This window comes from Micromesistius poutassou (assembly GCF_964030765.1).
Source record: "Micromesistius poutassou genome assembly, chromosome: 2".
In the NCBI taxonomy this organism is placed as follows: Eukaryota; Metazoa; Chordata; class Actinopteri; order Gadiformes; family Gadidae; genus Micromesistius; species Micromesistius poutassou.
In genome coordinates, this window is record NC_140272.1 from 4,570,845 (window position 1) to 4,592,095 (window position 21,251).

At 49.6% G+C, this 21,251-nt stretch overlaps 2 protein-coding genes across 2 annotated transcripts in view; both read right to left on the minus strand.

The window, feature by feature from the left end:
• mmp24 (matrix metallopeptidase 24) overlaps positions 1–2,763 on the minus strand; it is a gene marked incomplete at both ends in the record, with an annotated part of 52,055 nt that extends 49,292 nt beyond the window's left edge. The window contains 1 exon segment of the mRNA XM_084464680.1: positions 2,676–2,763. Coding sequence (XP_084320806.1) covers positions 2,676–2,763 — 88 coding nt within the window.
• Positions 2,764–6,308: 3,545 nt separating this feature from the next.
• fam83c (family with sequence similarity 83 member C) lies at positions 6,309–20,191 on the minus strand. Its single transcript, XM_084464273.1, has 5 exons — positions 19,466–20,191; positions 16,096–16,263; positions 13,547–13,671; positions 8,348–8,581; positions 6,309–7,200 (listed from the first exon to the last, which is right to left on the minus strand). The coding sequence occupies exons 1-5, from the start codon at positions 19,973–19,975 to the stop codon at positions 6,360–6,362; spliced, it is 1,878 nt and encodes a 625-aa protein (XP_084320399.1). The 5' UTR covers positions 19,976–20,191; the 3' UTR covers positions 6,309–6,359.
• Positions 20,192–21,251: the final 1,060 nt, after the last annotated feature.

Below are 21,251 nucleotides of genomic sequence, written 5' to 3' on the forward strand. Positions count from 1 at the left end.
TGTGTGTGTGTGTGTGTGTGTGTGTGTGTGTGTGTGTGTGTGTGTGTGTGTGTGTGCAGAGCGGTTGCTAAGCTTTTGGGGGCCCTACGCGCAGATTGTTGGTGGGGGGGGCGGGGTAATTGAAAATTGAAAATTGCAATGTTATAATTATCAACCTTAATTTTGGGGGGCCCCCAGGTACTTGGGGCCCTATGCGCTCTGCGTAGGTCCTAATCCCCCGATTCCTATTTTCGACGGTCCGCTCATTTGAGCAGGAATACGCAGAACACCAGCCCGGCATCCTTGTTTTCTTCTGTAGACGCTACCTGTCAACTGTCAAAGATGGCGGCCGAATTTCTCGCGTCACAGCAGCCAATGCTGCGTCTATGAGATAGGATGTCTATGTTCCCGCAGGCCGCAGCCGTTAGTACTTGGAAAATAAGGATGCAATGACAAAATGACAGAATTATACAGATTATAATTGATTTAAATACATACATTTCAAAATATGAGTATTTAAATGAAATCAAATAGATTTATATGCTTAAAAATAAACTCTACCATGATTAATTTCTGTGAGTGTAAGATACACGGAACCTTTGAAGCGGGGATGTGTTTGCATTGGTTTAGCTGTACATGGCTGTGGGTTTGGACCATGGACCTATAAAGAAGGCTTGGACAGCTTGGTTTAGAAGTTATCTCAGCGGGTCTCCCTGCTGATTAATTGGTCCGTGCTGTGTTGGCGGACTGCCCCTGGCGCGGCTTTCAGCGGTCCGACCTCCAGCTCAACACACGCTCCGGTGGTGACCTCTAGCGGTAGCCAGAGGAAACTACCCCGAACTACCCTTTAATAAACAGCTTTGATTTGAAAAGGCAAAGTGAAAAACGTATGAACGTTCTTCTGAATTATGTAGATATAACGACACAGATAGATGGAGTTTAAGGAGATGATGGTGAAATTATTAAATCAAGCAAATATATGAGTAGGACGGACGATTTCTGTCAACTCTGTGGTAGGCCTACGCGATAAATGTTATCTCTTATTTTAGCGGACAAATCTTATTTCCCCTAAGGAAATCAATACATAAAGAAGCAAAGAATGCTATATACAGTATGTATTCCAACTTAAAGACGCCGTTTTGTCCTGTAGTTTGTATTTTAACCACAAGGGGGCACTACTGCCTTCATTAACAAAAAAACATTACACCGCTTGAGACAAGACAAGACAGAGAGAGAGAGAGAGAGAGAGAGAGAGAGAGAGAGAGAGAGAGAGAGAGAGAGAGAGAGAGAGAGAGAGAGAGAGAGAGAGAGAGAGAGAGAGAGAGAGAGAGAGAGAGAGATGGTGGATAGACTAAGTATTAATTAATTAATAACTATTAATTAGAAGATTAGAGTAAGAGACATACAGACGTAGAGACAAACATAGATGGAGACAGACCGATATTATAATCTGTGAAATGACTGCTAGAGACCACATGCAGGAGATACTTGATGGATTTAATGTTCATATTGCGAAATGTGTTTGTGGAAACGTGTGGTTGACTGTTGGTTTCTGTCATGAGGGTACCTGAAGACGGGCGACGGTCAGCCGCACGCCGCAAGAGACCAACGCATTCCAGCACACAGTAGTCAGCTGTCGGCATCGGCAGGAGAACATCAATGAAATGATGATGTAGGCCTATTACAGGTCTGGCCTGCTACAACCACCGATACTCGATTTGCTTCCGGTCAGAGCGTGGGATTTATGGATTACTGTCGGAATGCAGAGAGCATTTTAGAATAATAGGTCAAATTTATTTTTGGAAAGATGCGTACTAGAGTGCCGCTTAATTTGTTTAACTTTTTCGATTTAGTAGATACTGTTATCTAAAGCTTACACTGAATTGTATTCTCTTTAAGAAACATGTCACTAGTGAGCATTAGCAGGTAGTGAGGGAATCTTGTTCATGGGCAGCCCGACAGCTACACCGGGGAAACCGGAACTTGAACCCACAACCTCTGGTATTGGAGTCCAACGCCCTGACCACTGGCTGGACTATCCAGCCCAATCCTCACACATCGAAATAGGTGACCAGTTAGAGTTGAAGTGCCTTGCTCATAGGAGCCCCACCACTCTAGGGAGGAGGGATTCGAACCAGCAACTTTCAGGGTGGACCAGGTTCTCCTCTGCCCCGTGCTGAGCTGTGAATAGACAGTAGTGCCGTGCTGAGTTCTAGTGTGGCAGTGAACGCCTGGTTCACTCTCGTGGAGAAAGGTTCAGACTGGATCCACATGTTGATGCAGAGTTAAGACCTGAGACTGAACCATGTGACCCGCCCAGCCTCACATTACAGAGAACAATAGAACAGACATGACGGTGACCACAACGCATACATATACAACACACACACATACACACACACACACACACACACACACACACACATACACAAACACATACACACAAAGGCCTAAACATACACAGACATAGACCCAGACATACACACAATATGCATATATTATATGCATGCACAGACACAGACACACAAAGGCCTATACATACACAAACACACACACAAGAACAGTATGAGACACACACACACACACACACACACACACACACACACACACACAAGCAGCAGGGAGAAAATAGCCCTCAGACAGAGACAGGAAGAGAGTTGCATCCTGAAGATAACATGAAGGACGTCAACAATCACCGCTCAGATCCAACATGGCCGACAGGATCAGCTCCAACATGGACGCCCAGATCCGATCCAACATGGACGACCCGCTCAGATCCAACATGGAGGATCACATTGAAAGATCTCCGCATCCTGACTACAGCCTCCCTTTATTTGGGGATTTCGGAGAGGGGGGAGGGGGGGAGGGGGGGGGGAAGTTACGGGGAGGAAGACTGTAACCTGAGCGCATGGGCTACTGTTGCACCGTCTGACCCACAAACCCCCTACTGTAGCAACACTCACGTTACCACGGTGACCAGGGTGTCTTCCTAGGCCTCAGACATGCTCGCTCACTCTCTCATCATTTCTCCCTCCCTCACGCACTAACTAACTCACTCACTCATCCAATAATAACTCACTCCCTCGATCGCATACTGTTTCACTCACTCTCTCCATCACATACCATCTCTCAGCCACTATTTCACATACCAACGCCCACTCCCACTAATTCACTCATTAATTCAGTCCCCCACCCACTCACTCACCCTCTCTCACAGGGACAGACTCACTCTTATTCTCGTTCAAACAGCAGAACACAAACAGCCACAGTATGCTCATGTGTAACACAAACAGCAGGTCAATGAAGCCTTCAGATTCCTCCCCAGACAACTGGGAATGCAGCTATTACCTTAAAGGTCCTGTATTACACCACCAGCTGTGAGTGCAATCAGCCGCTACAAGCCGTTTTGAACACGCCCACTTAGTGATGTCACTAAAACACAGGAAGAGGCAGGTTTTTCAAAACGTGTTGTAATTAAGCAATTGGGTGGTGGGATGCAGAGTCACTGTCATTGTATCCGTTCCTTCTAACCCATGTCTATTACCATTCCTACAGCGGTGTCATTTCCAAAACAGTAACACAACAAACCTAACTCGTTTCAAACCTGTCTGTGTTGAGATGGAGCATTTGACACACACGCTCCCACTGAGCAATCAGAGGCCTCTACTGGGTAGGAGTCAGAGGCCTCTACTGGGTAGGAACCAGAGGCCTCTGTAGGAGTCAGAGACCTCTACTGGGTAGGAACCAGAGGCCTCTACTGGGTAGGAACCAGAGGCCTCTGTAGGAGTCAGAGACCTCTACTGGGTAGGAACCAGAGGCCTCTACTGGGTAGGAACCAGAGGCCTCTACTGGGTAGGAACCAGAGGCCTCTACTGGGTAGGAGTCCCGTCGAGGGAGGATCTGCTACCATTCAGCCGACAGCCATAACAACAGTGGAGTGTAACTCAAAGCAGGCGGTGCAGACCTAGACCAGGCCGTTCCAGTCAGAAACAGAGCGGGGTTCACCGCCGCAGCCCGGTGGATGAATAAAACATTTCCTCCACGGAACTCTAGAACGCCAGCGCTCTGCTCGGGGACTTCCTGCGGAGGTTGTTGACAATAGAACGTTTCAGGAGACGAGGGTAGATGTCGTTTTTTCCACCAATGAGAATCACCATGGCAATGGCTACAGATGTTCTGGATCAGACCCAATAAATCAGGTAAAGGTAAAATAGCCGTTTCATTTTGTTTAACTAATAGCACCATAAACAATACCAGCTTCTTCTCATCACCACCAGCATCCTCTACTACATTATCACCACTATCATTTTCACTATCATTATCAACATCACCACTATCATCATCACCACAATTGACTATCACCATCACTATCATTACCACCACCCGCATCATCATCACCACCACCCACACCATTCTCATCATCACTATCATCACTACTATCATCATCACCACCACCACCAACAACATCATAATCACCACTATCACCACCCTCACATTCACACCACTAACTCAGAGGTACCTGATCAAAAGTGTCTTTATTGCATCTTAGAAAATGTTGTAACACTGTTATAAATTTTCATAGTAGCCCCTTGTAACAGTAAACACCAGCTCCAACACATGTCACAATAACCAAGCGTCCACATTCATTTGCTATGTACAGTATGTAAAGTACGGTATCTAAAGGTGATATTTACAACTACACGGTCACAAGGAACTACTGAAACGTTTCGAAACGTCTCGAAACGTTAATCGCAAGACGTTTTCATGGATGTTTTTGAGGATGTGTTTGAAGAGTTCCTGTTAACTCAAAGACCTGCTCAAACAGCTCAGACCTGTATTCATTCACATTATGCAAAGACTTTGTACAAAAACATTGTATACACAGGCACGTTATTTACATTAGGCCCTAATTCAGTAGTTTTAAACGTACACTTGCACGACAGGGCCACAATATGTTTTTTCTCCAGTATCAAAAACTTCATAGTTGTATAAACATTTTTTATCAACATTTGGTTTTTTGAAAGAAAGAAAGAAAGAAAGAAAGAAAAAAAAGAAAGAAAAACAATAGATGTTTGAAAAACACAGCAGACGATTAACTAAATTTTCAAGTCAAATATTTGCCCGGTGTGACAACACTCAAGTAGTTCAGTTCTACTTTTGGTTCAGCATTTTCTCCAGTAAACTGTTGGAAAGGCACTGGGCTCCAACAGAGAGGACTTATCTCTAGGAACTTGTACAGATGGCTAAACTTTAACAGTAGCCACCATCACTCTATTCCACTGGCCATTGTCATGGAGTACTTGAGGAAGCCACAGTCAAACATGTTGTGCAAACATGAATACGTATTCATAAGCCCGGGGACTTCATCTGGGCTGGTGCTCAGCTGGTCTGCAGCGGACCGACAGCAGAATGTCGTGGCTTCTCTGAAGCCAGGGAGTATGAGCTCTGGAACAATGCATTGTGGGAAAACCGGGTTCCCATGTGGGCGTTTGTGTATCTGAATATCTCATAGAATCTAAACCGTGAACAGAGGATTGCCTGTGTTCACGTCAAGTGACATCAGGAATCGAGTGAACGCATTCTGCGCTTCACATCCAACGTTCCTACAGAATGTTACTACTGGGGCACCGCTGGAAATGGATGAGTGGCTAACACACAGACAGAAATACCTAGAGGGATAGTTGAGACAGAGGGACAGAGGGACAGAGAGACAGAGAGACAGAGACAGAGAGAGAGAGAGAGAACTTTTGCATACCATGTAGACAAGGTCCTGTACTAAAGGCAGGTTTGGACAACATGTCAAACCCGGAGACTCTTATATCAGGTCACGTGACAGCCGGAGGAAACTACCCCCTATGGTCATAGGAAGTAGGTTAACTGTGGCCTGTGCATGTTAACAGAGCAGTAAACAGGGCTTTGTTAGGTTCACGGTGTACAGTACGTCCTCTCCGCTAGGCCCGGAGACACAGCTGGAGCGCTGACCTCCTCTGGAAGCACCCAGGAGATGGAAGACAACTGCATCGGTCCGGGGGTGGGAAAAGGCATTCACAGGTATCAATAATCAATACCATTGACCGCTGTTCTGGGTCCACGAGTAGAAAAAACGCATTCACAGGTATCAATAATCCAGGTCGTGTTTCACCTCCTGTCTGCCACGACACAGGCTCACTGGTGATTGGTCGACATTCCGTTCGCACGCCACCTCGGTCTTGTTTGTTTGATCAGCAGTCATCAACCCCCCCCCCCCACTATGTCTCTGTCTCACTTTTAAATAACGAGTCAAAATGAACCACATCCGTCCGCTCCTCAGGTGGGTCCGCTCCTCAGGTGGGTCCGTTCCCGGGTGGGTCCGTTCCCGGGTGGGTCAGTTCCCGGGTGGGTCAGTTCCCGTTCTTGAGCTCGAAGCGGCTGTACACGTTCTTGGACTTGAGCTTGTTGTAGTGGTTCACCAGGTCCAGCTTGCTGTGGCCGAGCGTCATCCTCTTGGCGTCGCCCCGGCTAATCACGCCGCCCGTGACGGGGGCCGGCGGCGGCGGCGGCGGGGACTGCTGGCTCTCGGGCTGGGTCAGGGACAGGTCGGGGCCGCCCCAGCTGGGGATGGCCTCCTCCCCCAGGGCCCGCCGCCCTGCGGGGGGGTCCCGCTCCTTACTGGAGGGCGGCAGGAAGAGGTCCGTGAGCTTGTTGAGGAACTGGTTGGAGGACGGCCGCCGCGAGATCAGCCGGCTGTCGTTGGCGGTGGGGGGCGGGGAGTGGGTCTTGGAGGCGTGGCCGGCCCCAGGGGGGAGGGCCGGGCTGTGGTAGGGCGAGGGCTTGTGGTCGTACAGACCCATCGCCTGGAACTTGGAGGTGTTGGAGTTAAAGTTGGGCCTCAGGTAGTCGGCCGGGCTGGACTTGATCCGGTCCATGCCGCCGCCCGATTGGCCGTACCCGGGCGTGGTCCGCTCCGGGAGAGGGCTGTGATTGGTCACTCTGTTGGAGGCGGTGGTGCGGGGTCCTGGTTGGCCGTGGTTCGGCTGTGTCGGGGTAAGGCCGCCTCCTCCTCGCTCCCTCTCCCCGGCCCCCCCCCTCCTCTCGGCGGCGTGGGGGGTGCCGCTGACCTTGTCCCCGCCCTGGGTGACCTTGTACACGGTGCTGGAGCTCATCCCCGGCGCCGCCTTCACGCTGGACACGCTGCTGCTCGACTGGCTGCTGGAGTTCTCCGAGCAGACCCGCTCCCGCTGCCTGGAGGAGAGAACAGAGAGCAGAGTGAGGACCGCAGAGAGCAGAGTGAGGATTCGCAGAGAGCAGAGTGAGGACCGCAGAGAGCAGAGTGAGGACTGCAGAGTGAGGACTGCAGAGTGAGGAGAGAACAGAGAGCAGAGTGAGGACCGCAGAGAGCAGAGTGAGGACCGCAGAGAGCAGAGTGAGGACCGCAGAGAGCAGAGTGAGGACCGCAGAGAGCAGAGTGAGGACCGCAGAGAGCAGAGTGAGGACTGCAGAGTGAGGACTGCAGAGTGAGGAGAGAACAGAGAGCAGAGTGAGGACCGCAGAGAGCAGAGTGAGGACCGCAGAGAGCAGAGTGAGGACCGCAGAGAGCAGAGTGAGGACCGCAGAGAGCAGAGTGAGGACCGCAGAGAGCAGAGTGAGGACCGCAGAGTGAGGACTGCAGAGTGAGGACCGCAGAGTGAGGACTGCAGAGTTAGGACCGCAGAGAGCAGAGTGAAGACCACAGAGTGAGGTCCCGACACCGGAGCCGTGCAGACATTATGTTGCTAGGTGACGTGCAGTGTGGATTTAAACCACTAACCCTAACGCTCATGATTAAACCTTATGACGTAAAAACATATGTAGAACGCAGTTTTATCACAATGGATGTTAAGCACTAGTCCTGCATCCTTTGCCATGCATGGACGTAGAGATCATCGCACTCGGATGAGTTTGAATCGTTGAGTTGGGTTTGGCATTTAAATTATCTGGTTTAAGCCCGACCACGTAAGCCCAACACACACTCGACAATACACTTTGTGATTCATCCTGATTAAACACAACCTGTCTAGTGATTAACTAATTAAATATGATTTATTGTTTGACAGCCCTATACTTTAAACCAATCGTAATCACAGTCATAGAATGGCAGCCTGGAAATTAACTAGAACCAGCTAGGGAATCTAGGTTAAAAAACACAAACAAATATTTTTATATTTAATGCTTATTTTTAGCTTCTCGGCCACTACATCATCATCCTCCTCCATTCTCTTTTTTGTGATCCTATCATCCACCACGGTGCTGCCATGGTAACCAGTACATCCCTTTACAAACCAGTCGCGGCCTCCCGCCAAAAAACGAGTCCCACAGCCTGACGGTGCCCCCCCCCCCCCCCCCCCCCTACCTCTCGAAGACGTCCAGCCCGGGGCCAACCCCGGGGCCCGTGGGGCCCGCGGCGGGGGCCGGCATCAGGGGGTAGGTGTAGTAGGGCTGGCCCTCGTCCTCCGGCCCGCTGAAGCACTCGATGACCTGCGAGTCGGCGTACAGGCAGCGGAACTCCCGGTCGAAGCTGTCGGCGATGCGGCCCGAGAAGTGCATGACCATGTTGGAGTGGACCTGCGCCGACAGCCACGTGAAGCTACGCAGAGGGAAACAGGTTAGAGCCGGTTAGAGCCGGTTAGAGCCACGTGAAGCTACGCAGAGGGAAACCGGTTAGAGCCGGTTAGAGCTGGTTAGAGCCACGTGAAGCTACGCAGAGGGAAACAGGTTAGAGCCGGTTAGAGCCACGTGAAGCTACACAGAGGGAAACCGGTTAGAGCTGGTTAGAGCTGGTTAGAGCCACGTGAAGCTACGCAGAGGGAAACAGGTTAGAGCCGGTTAGAGCCACGTGAAGCTACACAGAGGGAAACCGGTTAGAGCTGGTTAGAGCTGGTTAGAGCCACGTGAAGCTACGCAGAGGGAAACAGGTTAGAGCCGGTTAGAGCCACGTGAAGCTACACAGAGGGAAACCGGTTAGAGCTGGTTAGAGCTGGTTAGAGCCACGTGAAGCTACGCAGAGGGAAACAGGTTAGAGCCGGTTAGAGCCACGTGAAGCTACACAGAGGGAAACCGGTTAGAGCTGGTTAGAGCTGGTTAGAGCCACGTGAAGCTACGCAGAGGGAAACAGGTTAGAGCCGGTTAGAGCCACGTGAAGCTACACAGAGGGAAACAGGTTAGAGCCGGTTAGAGCCACGTGAAGCTACGCACACGGGGGGACAGGGTACAGCCGGTTAGAGCTGGTTACAGCCGGTGGGGTCGACAGATAGAACCAGGTTAGGGTGGTTAGAACGAGTTAGAGGGTTAGTTGATCGGTTAGGATCAACAGCAGATTGATTCTAAAAGCATCATCTCTTAGAATCAGTTAACACGTCAGCTGCAAAAAAAGGTTAAAGTCTTAAGTTTGAAATCATCCGTTGGTTAATCCGCTGGAAGAACCGACAGTACGGAATAAACTATTCTTTGGAATCCACTTCAATGATTTGTTTGAATCTGACATTTAAAACCATCAGTTAAAGCCCTCAATTAGCACCAGCCGCAGTAACAAACCTGTGATTAAATGCTGCAGACCGCCCAGACTTCACTGCAGTCTGCTGGGGCGGATATATTCTCAGGATAACTAGTCCAGGAACCATTCCTAACTTCAATATCCAACAACAACCAACCAGCCAATTATGGGTCAAACAAAAATAGAAAATAAAGAGATGGAACATTGAACGTGTTGCCTAGCGTATTGGGGTGACTGGATGCCTGGACTCTCCTTATGGTTAACCAGCCAGCACCCCGTCACTCATTTTAAATGTTTTGCCAGTATACATGTATGTATGTATGTATGTCAATTCTGGCCCCCACTGCATTCCTGATCATCCCTGGAAGTAGAGATTCCCCACTCTGCGTTACTGCTCTAGATTTCTTCCTTACTCATTAAGAGTTTTTTCTTTCCCTCTGGGGGGCTAGGGTCAGCGGGGGGGGGGGGGGGGGCGGGGTCATGAACACATGGCCTGTTAACCCCTTTGAGACTGGACCTTGTTATTAAGGGCTGTACCAATACAATTGAATGAATCATGAAGACGTATGGGAGCGTGTACATTCCGACGAGGTGAGGCGTGTTTGGGCTTGGGCCTGTGCATGTTAACAGAGCAGTAAACAGGGCTTTGTTAGGTTCACGGTGTACAGTACGTCCTCACCGCTAGGCCCTGATCACGCCCTCTCTCCCTCATCCCCCTTCCCTCCCTCTCGTCCATATACCGTCTATAAAGGCACTGAAAGCCCTGACAAAATGAATGACATATTTATGGCTTTTATTCCTGTAAACGCCATCTTCCATGTTCAGTCCCACAGGCCAGGGCCGGTAGAACCCGTGGGAACCAGTAGAACCAGTGGGAACCAGTGGGACGTTAATAAGGTTGGGAACCCTGCCTCAGTGCCGAGTGAGATTATCTAGCGAAAAACGCGAATCAACACAAAACATTACAAAGGAAAACATATGACGGGATATAACCCTACTTTTGAAAGAATAACAAGCTACAACACTAATATTGACTGAACAGTATTTATTAAATACTCGTTTTTAATTATCTAGATCATCTTTTCTATTATTGTCCATTTGTCTCGTTCAACAATTAAATCCCGATGGGGGTGACACCGCGTCCCGGCGGTGGCGTTCGTACCAGCGGTGGCGTGTGGACCACAGGTTGGCCTCAGGCCCTCATCTGTGGGCTGAATAGTCTTGGCCCAGCGGCCTCGCCCAGCGTTCCGCTCTAAGCCAGGACTGACGGCTGCAAGCCGCGTGCTGCATACCAGACCCGCCCGGACGCAGTGGAAACACACCCAGAGCACACACACACAAGAATCCACCTGATCACACACACATACACACACACACAAGAATCCACCTGATCACACACACACACACACAAGAATCCACCTGATCACACACACACACGCACAAGAATCCACCTGATCACACACACAAATCCACATGATCACACACAAGAATCCACCTGATTACACACACAAGAATCCACCTGATCTCACACACACACACACACACACACACACACACACACACACACACACACACACACACACACACACACACACACACACACACACACAAAGAAAGAAACATCTGATCTGGCGGCCGCCCTTTGATTGGGCGAGAGCTCACAGCAGCTGTTCTCTTAACAACACAAGTTCCTGGGAAATGTTAAAAGGAACGAATCCTGGTTGCGTGCGTGTGTGTGCCTGTGCGTGTGTGTGCCTGTGTGTGTGTGTGCGTGCGTGCGTGTGTAAGAGCTGAAATGTGACCCGCTCGCAGGTTGACAGCGATGGGAGGGATTTGAGGTCTGTGATCGATTTGTGTTTTCTCTTTGTTGTTCCCGCTCTCGCCGTTCTTTGTCGACTACTTCCTGTTCCGAGGCCATTCTCGGCTCTCTCTCTGGCGGCGTTTGTCCCCTCATTGGTCGGCCCGGATTCAGAGGACCTCATTGAGGACTAGGACATTCTCTGTTCCTCACAGCCTGATGAACAGTTCTAGTTGAGGTGTAGTGGTGTACAGGTGAAGTCTTGGGCCCAGTCCCATTTCCCCCCCTTCCCCTAGATTTGAGCCCAAACCCTAAGTTTTGCACGTTCCTGCTAAGGGGCAGGGTGTCCCAATACTTAGGGGAGCAAGGGGGAGTGCTGTTTTTCCCTTAAAATCAAACACTAGCCAGCTCGGGAGCTGACTTGCAGCTAAGGGCACTCAAAGCAAGTGTTCTTGTTAAGGGGAGAGAAATGGAACTGGGTCTTATTCTCGCAGCCTTGAGCAAGACGCCCCTAGTGCTACCCGCTCCTTAATGACATCATTCTATCAATCCACTGTAATCTGTTTTAATGTATGAGTGTCAGCCATGTAGTGAAACCGTGGAACGGAAACAGTGACCGACAACAAGAGGTCCTCCTGACTCATCTGTCAATGACTTACCACACACACCTAGTGACTATATATATCAGGTAGACAATCCCTGTTCCTGTAAAGGAGATTACCTCTTAGACTGTACACACACACACACACACACACACACACACACACACACACACACACACACACACACACACACACACACACACACACACACACACACACACACACACACACACACACACACACACACACACACCCTCACGGCTCATTCAGGATCTGAAGATTAAATTCACTGTTATCGCTTTAGATGAAAGCATCTGAGTTTGGAATTCCCATGTCGCTGGCAAAATCCAAAACATTCCCTGATTTCCCATCTGGTATTCTTATCTTATCATAAATCTTTTAAATCTCTTCTTCAAACACTTTCCTGGTGTGGTCTCAGTCTGATGTATATTTTTCCATTGAACCTTTCTTAATCAGTTAACGAGTGAACTCCTGTTAATGAGATGCAAGTTGTTCATAGTGCTCCTTCCCTGCAGCCTCGTTTAATATCAACATCAGAAGTTTTATGGCCCACACTGTTCAAATGATGCTATAGAAGTTATTATCATTCATATTATTATGAATTATGGAGAGGACCGTGTTTGGATGTGAATCACTTCTGCAGTTCACAGTCCACCTGCTCTCTGCCAAGGAACTGTCATCAGGGAAGATGCTCTTTTTAATTAATTTTAATTTTCGGTTACCAGCCAACCGAAAATTAAAATGTAGCTGGTTCAAGACGCCTTACTACTCCCTGCATGGTTGACTCACAGGGCCAGCGGAGCTGGTTAAAGGTAAGGCTCAGTGTGCCACGCTGTCACTGTTCTCCACAGGCACTCGTCTCTCTGGATCAGAGCGACCGGCCTCACGTCTTTAATAGTGTCAAGTCAATGTTTGGTGACCTGTCTGTCTGTCTGTCTGAGAGTGTGTGTGTGTGTGTGTGTGTCTCCTACAGCTGTCAGAGAAAACTCCAGGACATGATTTACTGTTCTAATTACCCCCTCTCTCACCACTTTCTCTATTTGGATCGATCTCTCTCTTTCGGTTTGTCGCTCGCCCTCTCTCTCTAATTACTCTCTAATTTCTTCTTCTTGGATCAGTTTCACAACATGCAAAACATGTTGTGAAACAGACGCGCCACTGCAACACACACACACACACACACACACACACACACACACACACACACACACACACACACACACACACACACACACACACACACACACACACACACACACACACACACACACACACACGGCCATCAAATGACAATTACGATAACATTGCAATGAATCCATCGGTTCCAGTCTTTTGCATATGCGTTTCATATTTTCTTCACAAACTAAAATATCCAATTAAACCAGTTTCCTTCCACTAGGTGTCCAACATGTAAATCAACATTCATGTGTGATCTATATTTACAGCGCTGCGCTGTATCTGTGGTCCGCCTTACATCACAGAGTATCATCCCCTGTAATTACAGTATGGCTGTACACAGAGTACCTCAGGTATTTACTTCTTTTTGACACGTATTTATTTCACAGTGTTTGTTTCTGTGTGTGTGTGTGTGTGTTTGTGTTTCTGTGTCTGTGTGTTTCTGTGACTGTGTGTGTGTACCTGTACGACCCCGCGATGACCTCCTCGCAGTCGATGATCAGGAACTTCTCCTGGACCTGACCCGTGAACTTACGGCCGCTCTTGGTGCAGTAGGTGTCCCCGCACACGCTGCGCACACGCATGTTCTGCACACACACACACACACACACACACACACACACACACACACACACACACACACACACACACACGTTAAAGAAGTTCAGAAATGACAAACAATCTATTATTGTTAATAAAGTTACCTAACTTTATTCAAAGCAACCTCGGGTGAATCCAGATTCACGTCCAGAAGGAACAGTTAGGGGTGAGGGCAACTTGCTCAAGGGTGCCTGCCCACAGTAGACTACACACTTGGGGAATCGAACCCAGAACTGTCGGGCTGCTTACTGGCTCACAGGCCAACGACGCGACTCTCTCAATGTACAGGATCTTGAGGATGTTGGCTTAAGGATTGTTCCCATAGCAACCGTTGGGTGTACACACACATTGAGGGCTCTCCATGAGACTGAAGGGCCATTCTCACACACACACACACACACACACACACACACACACACACAATCTTAATGGCAGCTTGTTCTCATGTGTGTGGTTTGGACTTATCAGATATTCGGTTTAAGACTCCCCACAATACCACTCCCTGTTCTACCGCCTCCTGCACTCACCTGGTGGGGCCTCACCTGTCTCACCTACCTGGGCCTCACCTACCTAGGCCTCACCTGTCTCACCTACCTAGGCCTCACCTGTCTCACCTACCTGGGCCTCACCTGTCTCACCTGCCTGGGCCTGGCCTGTCTCACCTACCTGGGCAAGCACACCAGTCTTACACCTGTTTGACCTATAGGGATAACCCAACCACCTACCTGAGCTAACCCTACACCTGTCTCCCATACACCTGTCTGAGGTGTACACCTGTCTAACCTACCCACATGATCCAATGACTATCTAAATGGTAAATGGTCCACATTTATACAGCGCTTTTATCCAAAGAGCTTTATGACTGACATTCACCCATTCATGCACACATTCACACACCGACGGCGAAGTCAACCCCCGCAGGGTGACAGCCAGCTGGTCAGGAGCAGTCAGGGTGAGGCGTCTCGCTCAGGGACACCTCCACACTCCGCTAGGAGGAGTCGGGGATAAAACCAGCAACCTTGCTGTTACCAGCCAACCCGCTCTACCTCCTGAGCTAATGCTGCCCCATTCTATCTAGGGTCAAAGGTCAGCTAATCATGAAGAATGGTTTTGGACGTTCCTACAGCTCTCTGCCAGAGACCCTAACGAGACCGGACCCTAACGAGACCGGAGCCTAACGAGACCAGACCCTAACGAGACCGGACCCTAACGAGACCGGACCCTAACGAGACCGGACCCTAACAAACACCAGATCCTGCTGATGCAGACTCTATGGCCAGTCAACACCTTCCCCACATGTCTGTCTTCAATATTCTCAAACCACAGAGCATGCTTTGATTGGCTACCACAGATCCAAATGGGCGACGCCCCTTGTCTGCCACATGAGTTCCTGTGGTCTCGGTTTCAGGAAGAGGCCAGCTGTGATTGGTTTAAATTGAAATGAGGACATCCGAACAGTGTAGGAGTGTGGCAGCATAGACTCTTCTTGTTTGGATGTTTGACTTGATTCAAAACTGATTCTGGGTTCTGTAGCTAGTCACTGGGTGATCCAGTAAAGATATAAAGGTGTCCTTACTTAAGGTACTTACTAAAGGTACGTTACTGAAGGAGTCGTCATTTAGCACACACTTTTATCAAAAGTGTCTTAGTGTGTATGACTTCAGACACGTGTCATTAGGGAGCATGTCGTATTTAGGGCATGTTACTCTATGTTGCCTAAAGTTTGCACTGCAGATGTTGGGAATCGAACCCAGTAACTTTAGGCTAGGAGTCAAAGAACAGCTTCTCTATCGCACTCCCTGCAATGAGCAGCTACTAACTTCATCAGCAAAACACGACCTTTGACTGGTCGCTTCAAAACAACAACAAACAGATCTCATGGGAAACGTAGCATTTAACAAGAGAATATGGAGGCAGTGGAAATACGAGTTGCTCTCTCACTGTCTCCAGAACATGTGCAGATACTTAAAACTTGCATTCATTCATATACATGTGAACAAACTCATGCACATGCAAAAGTACATCACACACACACACACACACACACACACACACACACACACACACACACACACACACACACACACACACACACACACACACACACACACACACACACACACACACACACGTTTCGTAACTGTAGACTAAATCACAGCCATGTGGGATATCTGGACGCTGGCAGGAGAGGATGTGACATCCAGCCGTTTCCAAGAGTAACACACACGTGTATGGTTGTGCACATAGCACGTGTATGGTTGTGCACATAACACAAAGACACACACACACATACACACATACACACACATCCATGTGCATGAAGACACACAAAGACAGGTGTGGACGCCAATGTGGCCAAAGACCATGGCTCCATCTATCCTTCTATCCATCTCTCTGAGGGCGGAGCTTACGGAGAGGTGTGAGCTCTGGAGGTCCAGGGCCGAGCAGGTGTCGCTGAAGGCGTCCAGGTTGTTGTGGTCCAGCAGGATGTAGACGGGGACCCGGCGCTTACTGGACGCCTCCATCAGGTCACACAGCAGGTCTACGTCAGTGAACACGTCCATCACCAGGGCGATCACCTGGAGCACAGGGCGAGAGACACACACGTTATATATAGAGAGAGAGAGAGAGAGAGAGAGAGAGAGAGAGAGAGAGAGAGAGAGAGAGAGAGAGAGAGAGAGAGAGAGAGAGAGAGAGAGACTTTCAATACCACTTTATTAATAATCATTAAGCAGAGAGAGAGAGAGCAAGAAAAAGAAAGAAAGAAAGAAAGAACGCGACACACCCACAGGGAGAGAGACAACAGAACGAACGAGAGAGAGATCATCTAGACCAGCAGAGCCTGGTCATGTCACACACACACAAACAAAGCCTTTCCACGCACACGTCTGACACATAGAACTTGTGCCTGATACAAAGACGTGTGCGCATGATGTGATCCCACATGATGTGGGAGTGAGATTCCCATGTGAGTGTGAGGGACAGTGTGTGTGTGTGTGTGTGTGTGTGTGTGTGTGTGTGTGTGTGTGTGTGTGTGTGTGTGTGTGTGTGTGTGTGTGTGTGTGTGTGTGTGTGTGTGTGTGTGTGTGTGTGTGTGTGTCTAGGAAAATGTTCTGCGGGCCCAGAAGGCATTTCAGAGTAACTTGTCCTAATGTTCCGTGCTCGCCATCTGAGCTGTAGTGCAGACAGTGTAATAAGTGTGTTGCTACGTGGGCTCAGCAAACATCGCGCACTGAAACACAAGAAAAGTACGATCAGCAGCGAAGCCAAGTTCATTGAGTGCAAGTTACGGTTTCCTATTTGTCGAAGGGAATATGTTAATGATGAGGTTATTTTAAACTGATATTACGTTTATATTCATGCTAGTGGCCAAAATGCAAGATATTGTGTTCTTCTCTAACAGGATATTTTCTGCTTGTGTGACCTTACCACAACTAACTGATCCTAGCTTAACCTCGAGGTGTCCCTGAGCAAGACACCCCCACTGCTCCTGACCAGCTGGCCCTGCGTGGTCGACTCCACCGGCGGTGTGTGAATGCGTGTATGACTGGGTGTAAGGTCGCTTTGGATAAAAGTGTCAGCTAAATGCCCTAAATGTTACTTACAATTTTTTGCAACAATTAAAGACAAATGACGACGTTTACTTTTAAGGTAAACGTCGTCATTTACTAATTTGTTTTACGCCACAAAAACTGAATCTCTAGACACTTCCTAAGAATGACGAGATCAGGAAGTGAGAACGTCCTGAAATACTACAAGCTGTCAGATAAACACCTGACACATCTTGTTCTCTCTCAAAGCCCTGTTCCATGGAAAACAAATGTAGCGGACGCTATGAGGAACCGTTCTAAGGTCCAACAAACCACATCCCGGCGCGATCTTGTCTTCAGACCAGGGGGTCGGCTTAGCTCCGGAGCTGGAGCGGGCTGACTTTTAACCGGAAAGTTGCTAGTTTGATCCCCGGCTCCTCCTATCTAAGTGTCGAGGTGTCCCTGAGCGATACGCCTCACCCTGACTGCTCCTGACGAGCGGTCACCTTGCATGGTTGACTCCGCCGTCAGTGTGTGAATGAGTGCAAGGGCGCTTTGGATAAAAACGTCTGCTGAATGGTTCTAAGTCACGTCTGCTAAATTCCCTGAATGTAATCAACAATCTTTTGAGACACTAGCGAACCAAATGAGATGCAGATCAGCACAGCTTCTCCGCACTGAAACAACGTCCCTCTGTAGCAACGAGGAGATGCTGGGCTCTGGCCGGGCCGGGGGGACAGCTCGGTCTCTCAGGTAACGCCCGGGACCTCACAACGTTCCCGGGACCCGCTCCCAAAACAGACATGGAAACTCCTCTCCTTTCAGAGGCACGCGCCTCAATACGGTCTGTGACTGGTTACTAGGAATCGACCGATATGGATTTCTTTTAGGGCCGATACCAATCTATTTTTCATCAGCCTTAGCCGATGACCGATACGCTGATACCGATTTTCTTGAGCCGATATTTGGAGCCGATACTGCTTTTGCTCCCTCAATTTACATCATAAAAATTATACATTGGTAACAAATGTTACAAGTCTCAATCTAAAAAAGGAACATTTATTAAACTGTCTGTAAATCATGCTGGGAAAAATAATAAAAAATAATAATTAATAAATAAATAAATAAATATTGGCCGATGCCGATACACGTAAGAAACCCTGCAAATATTGGCCGGCCGATATATCGGTCGACCATTACTAGTTACCGTTTGGTCATTTAGCAGAATCCTTCATGCATACGTCTTTAGGGAGCAGATGTTGCTCAGGTGGGGAAGTTCAGGTAGAATTCAGACATTGGAGACTTGACCCCAGAACCCTACAGCTGGGGGTCAGACCCCCTAGCCCACTGCCCTGTCCTGGACCCTATAGAACACGCTCCCTCAGTTACAAAGGAAGAGAGCCAGTCATACTTTATCTCCTTAGGGACTTCCTGCTCTGGGATTGATAAAGCGCTACTCTATGCTCCCGGTTATCAGCTGTCAGTCATGTGACCAGGATGTTTTGAGTCCAACCTGTGTTCTCTGATCTCACCTGTGATTGCTGAGATATATCCTATTTACCATCTAGTTATTGATCTGACACTTGTATCCAAAGAGACAAAGTGATTATTGCTTCCAGATACCGGTCTTTAAGGAACAATATATGGCAGAATTCCTTTTTTATGAATAGGTACTAGTGTGCGTGTGCGTGTGTGTGTGTCATGTCGTCTTTAGAAACTGTGTCCTATGGCCATTGACATCAAAGAATCGCGGGTCAACCAAGATACTCCAGCGTGAGTTTCGCAGTGAATAACATCGACCTGCAGGGAGACTCCAGAATGTGTACTCCGTGGAGCTGGATGCTCTCAGGAGGCTACTCAGCCCATTGGCACTGAGCGACGCGGCGGATCGATGAGACCAGAGACCAGAAGCACCAGGAGACCCGCGGGCGGAACTGGTCCGACCGCCTTTGAAGCCTCGTGAACAAGGGCTGCTGATTAAACAGACGCACCTCACGTAACGGGATGACGCAACGCCGCCCAGGGGAGCTCCGTTTGTTTAGAAGCGAATTAATCGAAAGAACTCCCCCAGAGTTTAAAAAAAGAGCACACCACTAGAACCCGTCTCCAGCGGTCATGCAATCCGAATAATGTGGGCCAACCGCAGGTGAAATACAAGAAACACACACTGTTGATGAACTTCACCAAGGGAAACAATCCCACAGGAACACACACACAGGGACACTTCACACACACTGCAGACCAGACCTACCTTGGTGGCTTTGTTGATCAGCGACCGGACCAGGTCCTTGACGTTGTGGGACTTGTCTCTTTGGAAGTAGATCTGCGTCTCTGACGGGCCGTAGCGCAGCGGGGACTCGGGCCAGCCCAGCTCCAGCATCGGCGGCTCCTCGTCGGACATCATGGGGAAGTAAGTCCCTGAGGTGAGCTCCGACAGCGCGTCGCCATCCCCAAAGTCCCGCTCGTTGCCGGCGGCGGTGCCGTTGCTGTCGTCGCACGCCTTGGTGGCATGCTCGGTGATGTAGCGGATCTCGAGCGGCGACAGGAAGGTGATCTCCCGCTCCTCGGTGAGCACGCGGCGGTACTCCGCCTCCCCGCGCTCCAGCAGCGCGTCCGTCGCCAGCCGCGCCGCCTCGTTGTGGCTCAGCTCCAGCGTGGCGACCTGCCGCCACGGGTTCTTCACCTCCTCCAGCCGGGACGCGAGTTTACCGAGCGGTTTCCGTCCGTTCCCGGCCGGCCTCAGGTTCTCCGAGCTGATCATGGTGGCCGCGTAACGAAGGCACTGCGGCGACGCGCTGCGCACAGGACCCAAAGTTGGGCGGGCTGTTGTTCCCCGAACACTGTTGTCGCTTTCCGCTCCGCAGCGAAGTTATAAAATGGCCCCTAGGTTGTCCTGTCGTCTGTCATGTCAGACGGTAACCGTATTCCCGGGGGACTCCTCTCTCTCTCTCTCTCTCTCTCTCTCTCTATCTCTATATCTCTCTCTCTCTCTCTCCCAGTGAACAGCATCGGTCTGCTGCTCTGCTCACCTGTTGCCACCTGTCCTGGTTTCCACGTCTACTGGCTCCTCCCACTTTTACCAGACTCCGCCTCCTTTACTCCAAGCCACTTCCCCCCCCCCCAACTCTCTCACCCCTGTCTCTATCCCCGTCTCTCGCTCTCTGTCATGTCACACACACACACACACACACACACACACACACACACACACACACACACACACACACACACACACACGCACACACACCCTACTCGAGAAGAACAGTCCCCTGCAGTGTTTGAATAGTGTCCAGCTGATAGCTTTGATGTTGTGTAGCCTAACATGTTGTAACAACAGGTCAATCAATCACAATAAATTAATGGTCATTCGGTATTACTACTACTAATGAATTCCCCTGCTAATGATACTGGATACTTATCTGCACTTAATCGCACAGATAAGCACGCACACCAATGCACGCACACACACACACACACACACACACACACACACACACACACACACACACACACACACACACACACACACACACACACACACACACACACAAACCCCACCCCCCCCCTATCTGCTGAAGGCGGTGTAAGCAGATTTGTCAGCTTAGTGACTCTGGACTTTGTCTTGTGGTCGCTGCCCGCTGCTCTCCCAGAGCGGCTCGTCGCTCCAGCAGTCATTAGCCTCCGTATGGATACTGTAGTAATGGAGGATACACATGGAGAGACGTGACCATCGCCCTTTGGTTCACATGGTACTGATGGAGAACATACAAGGAGAACATGTATGGACTACAGACATTATGGGCTTTGAGGACCTCCCCAGGCCACTGGTCCACTGGTCCACAGGACCACAGGTCCACTGGTCCACAGGTCCGCTGGTCCACAGGTCCGCTGGTCCACAGGTCCACAGGACCACTGGTCCACAGGTCCGCTGGTCCACAGGTCCGCTGGTCCACAGGTCCGCTGGTCCACAGGACCACAGGTCCACTGGTCCACAGGTCCGCTGGTCCACAGGTCCGCTGGTCCACAGGACCACTGGT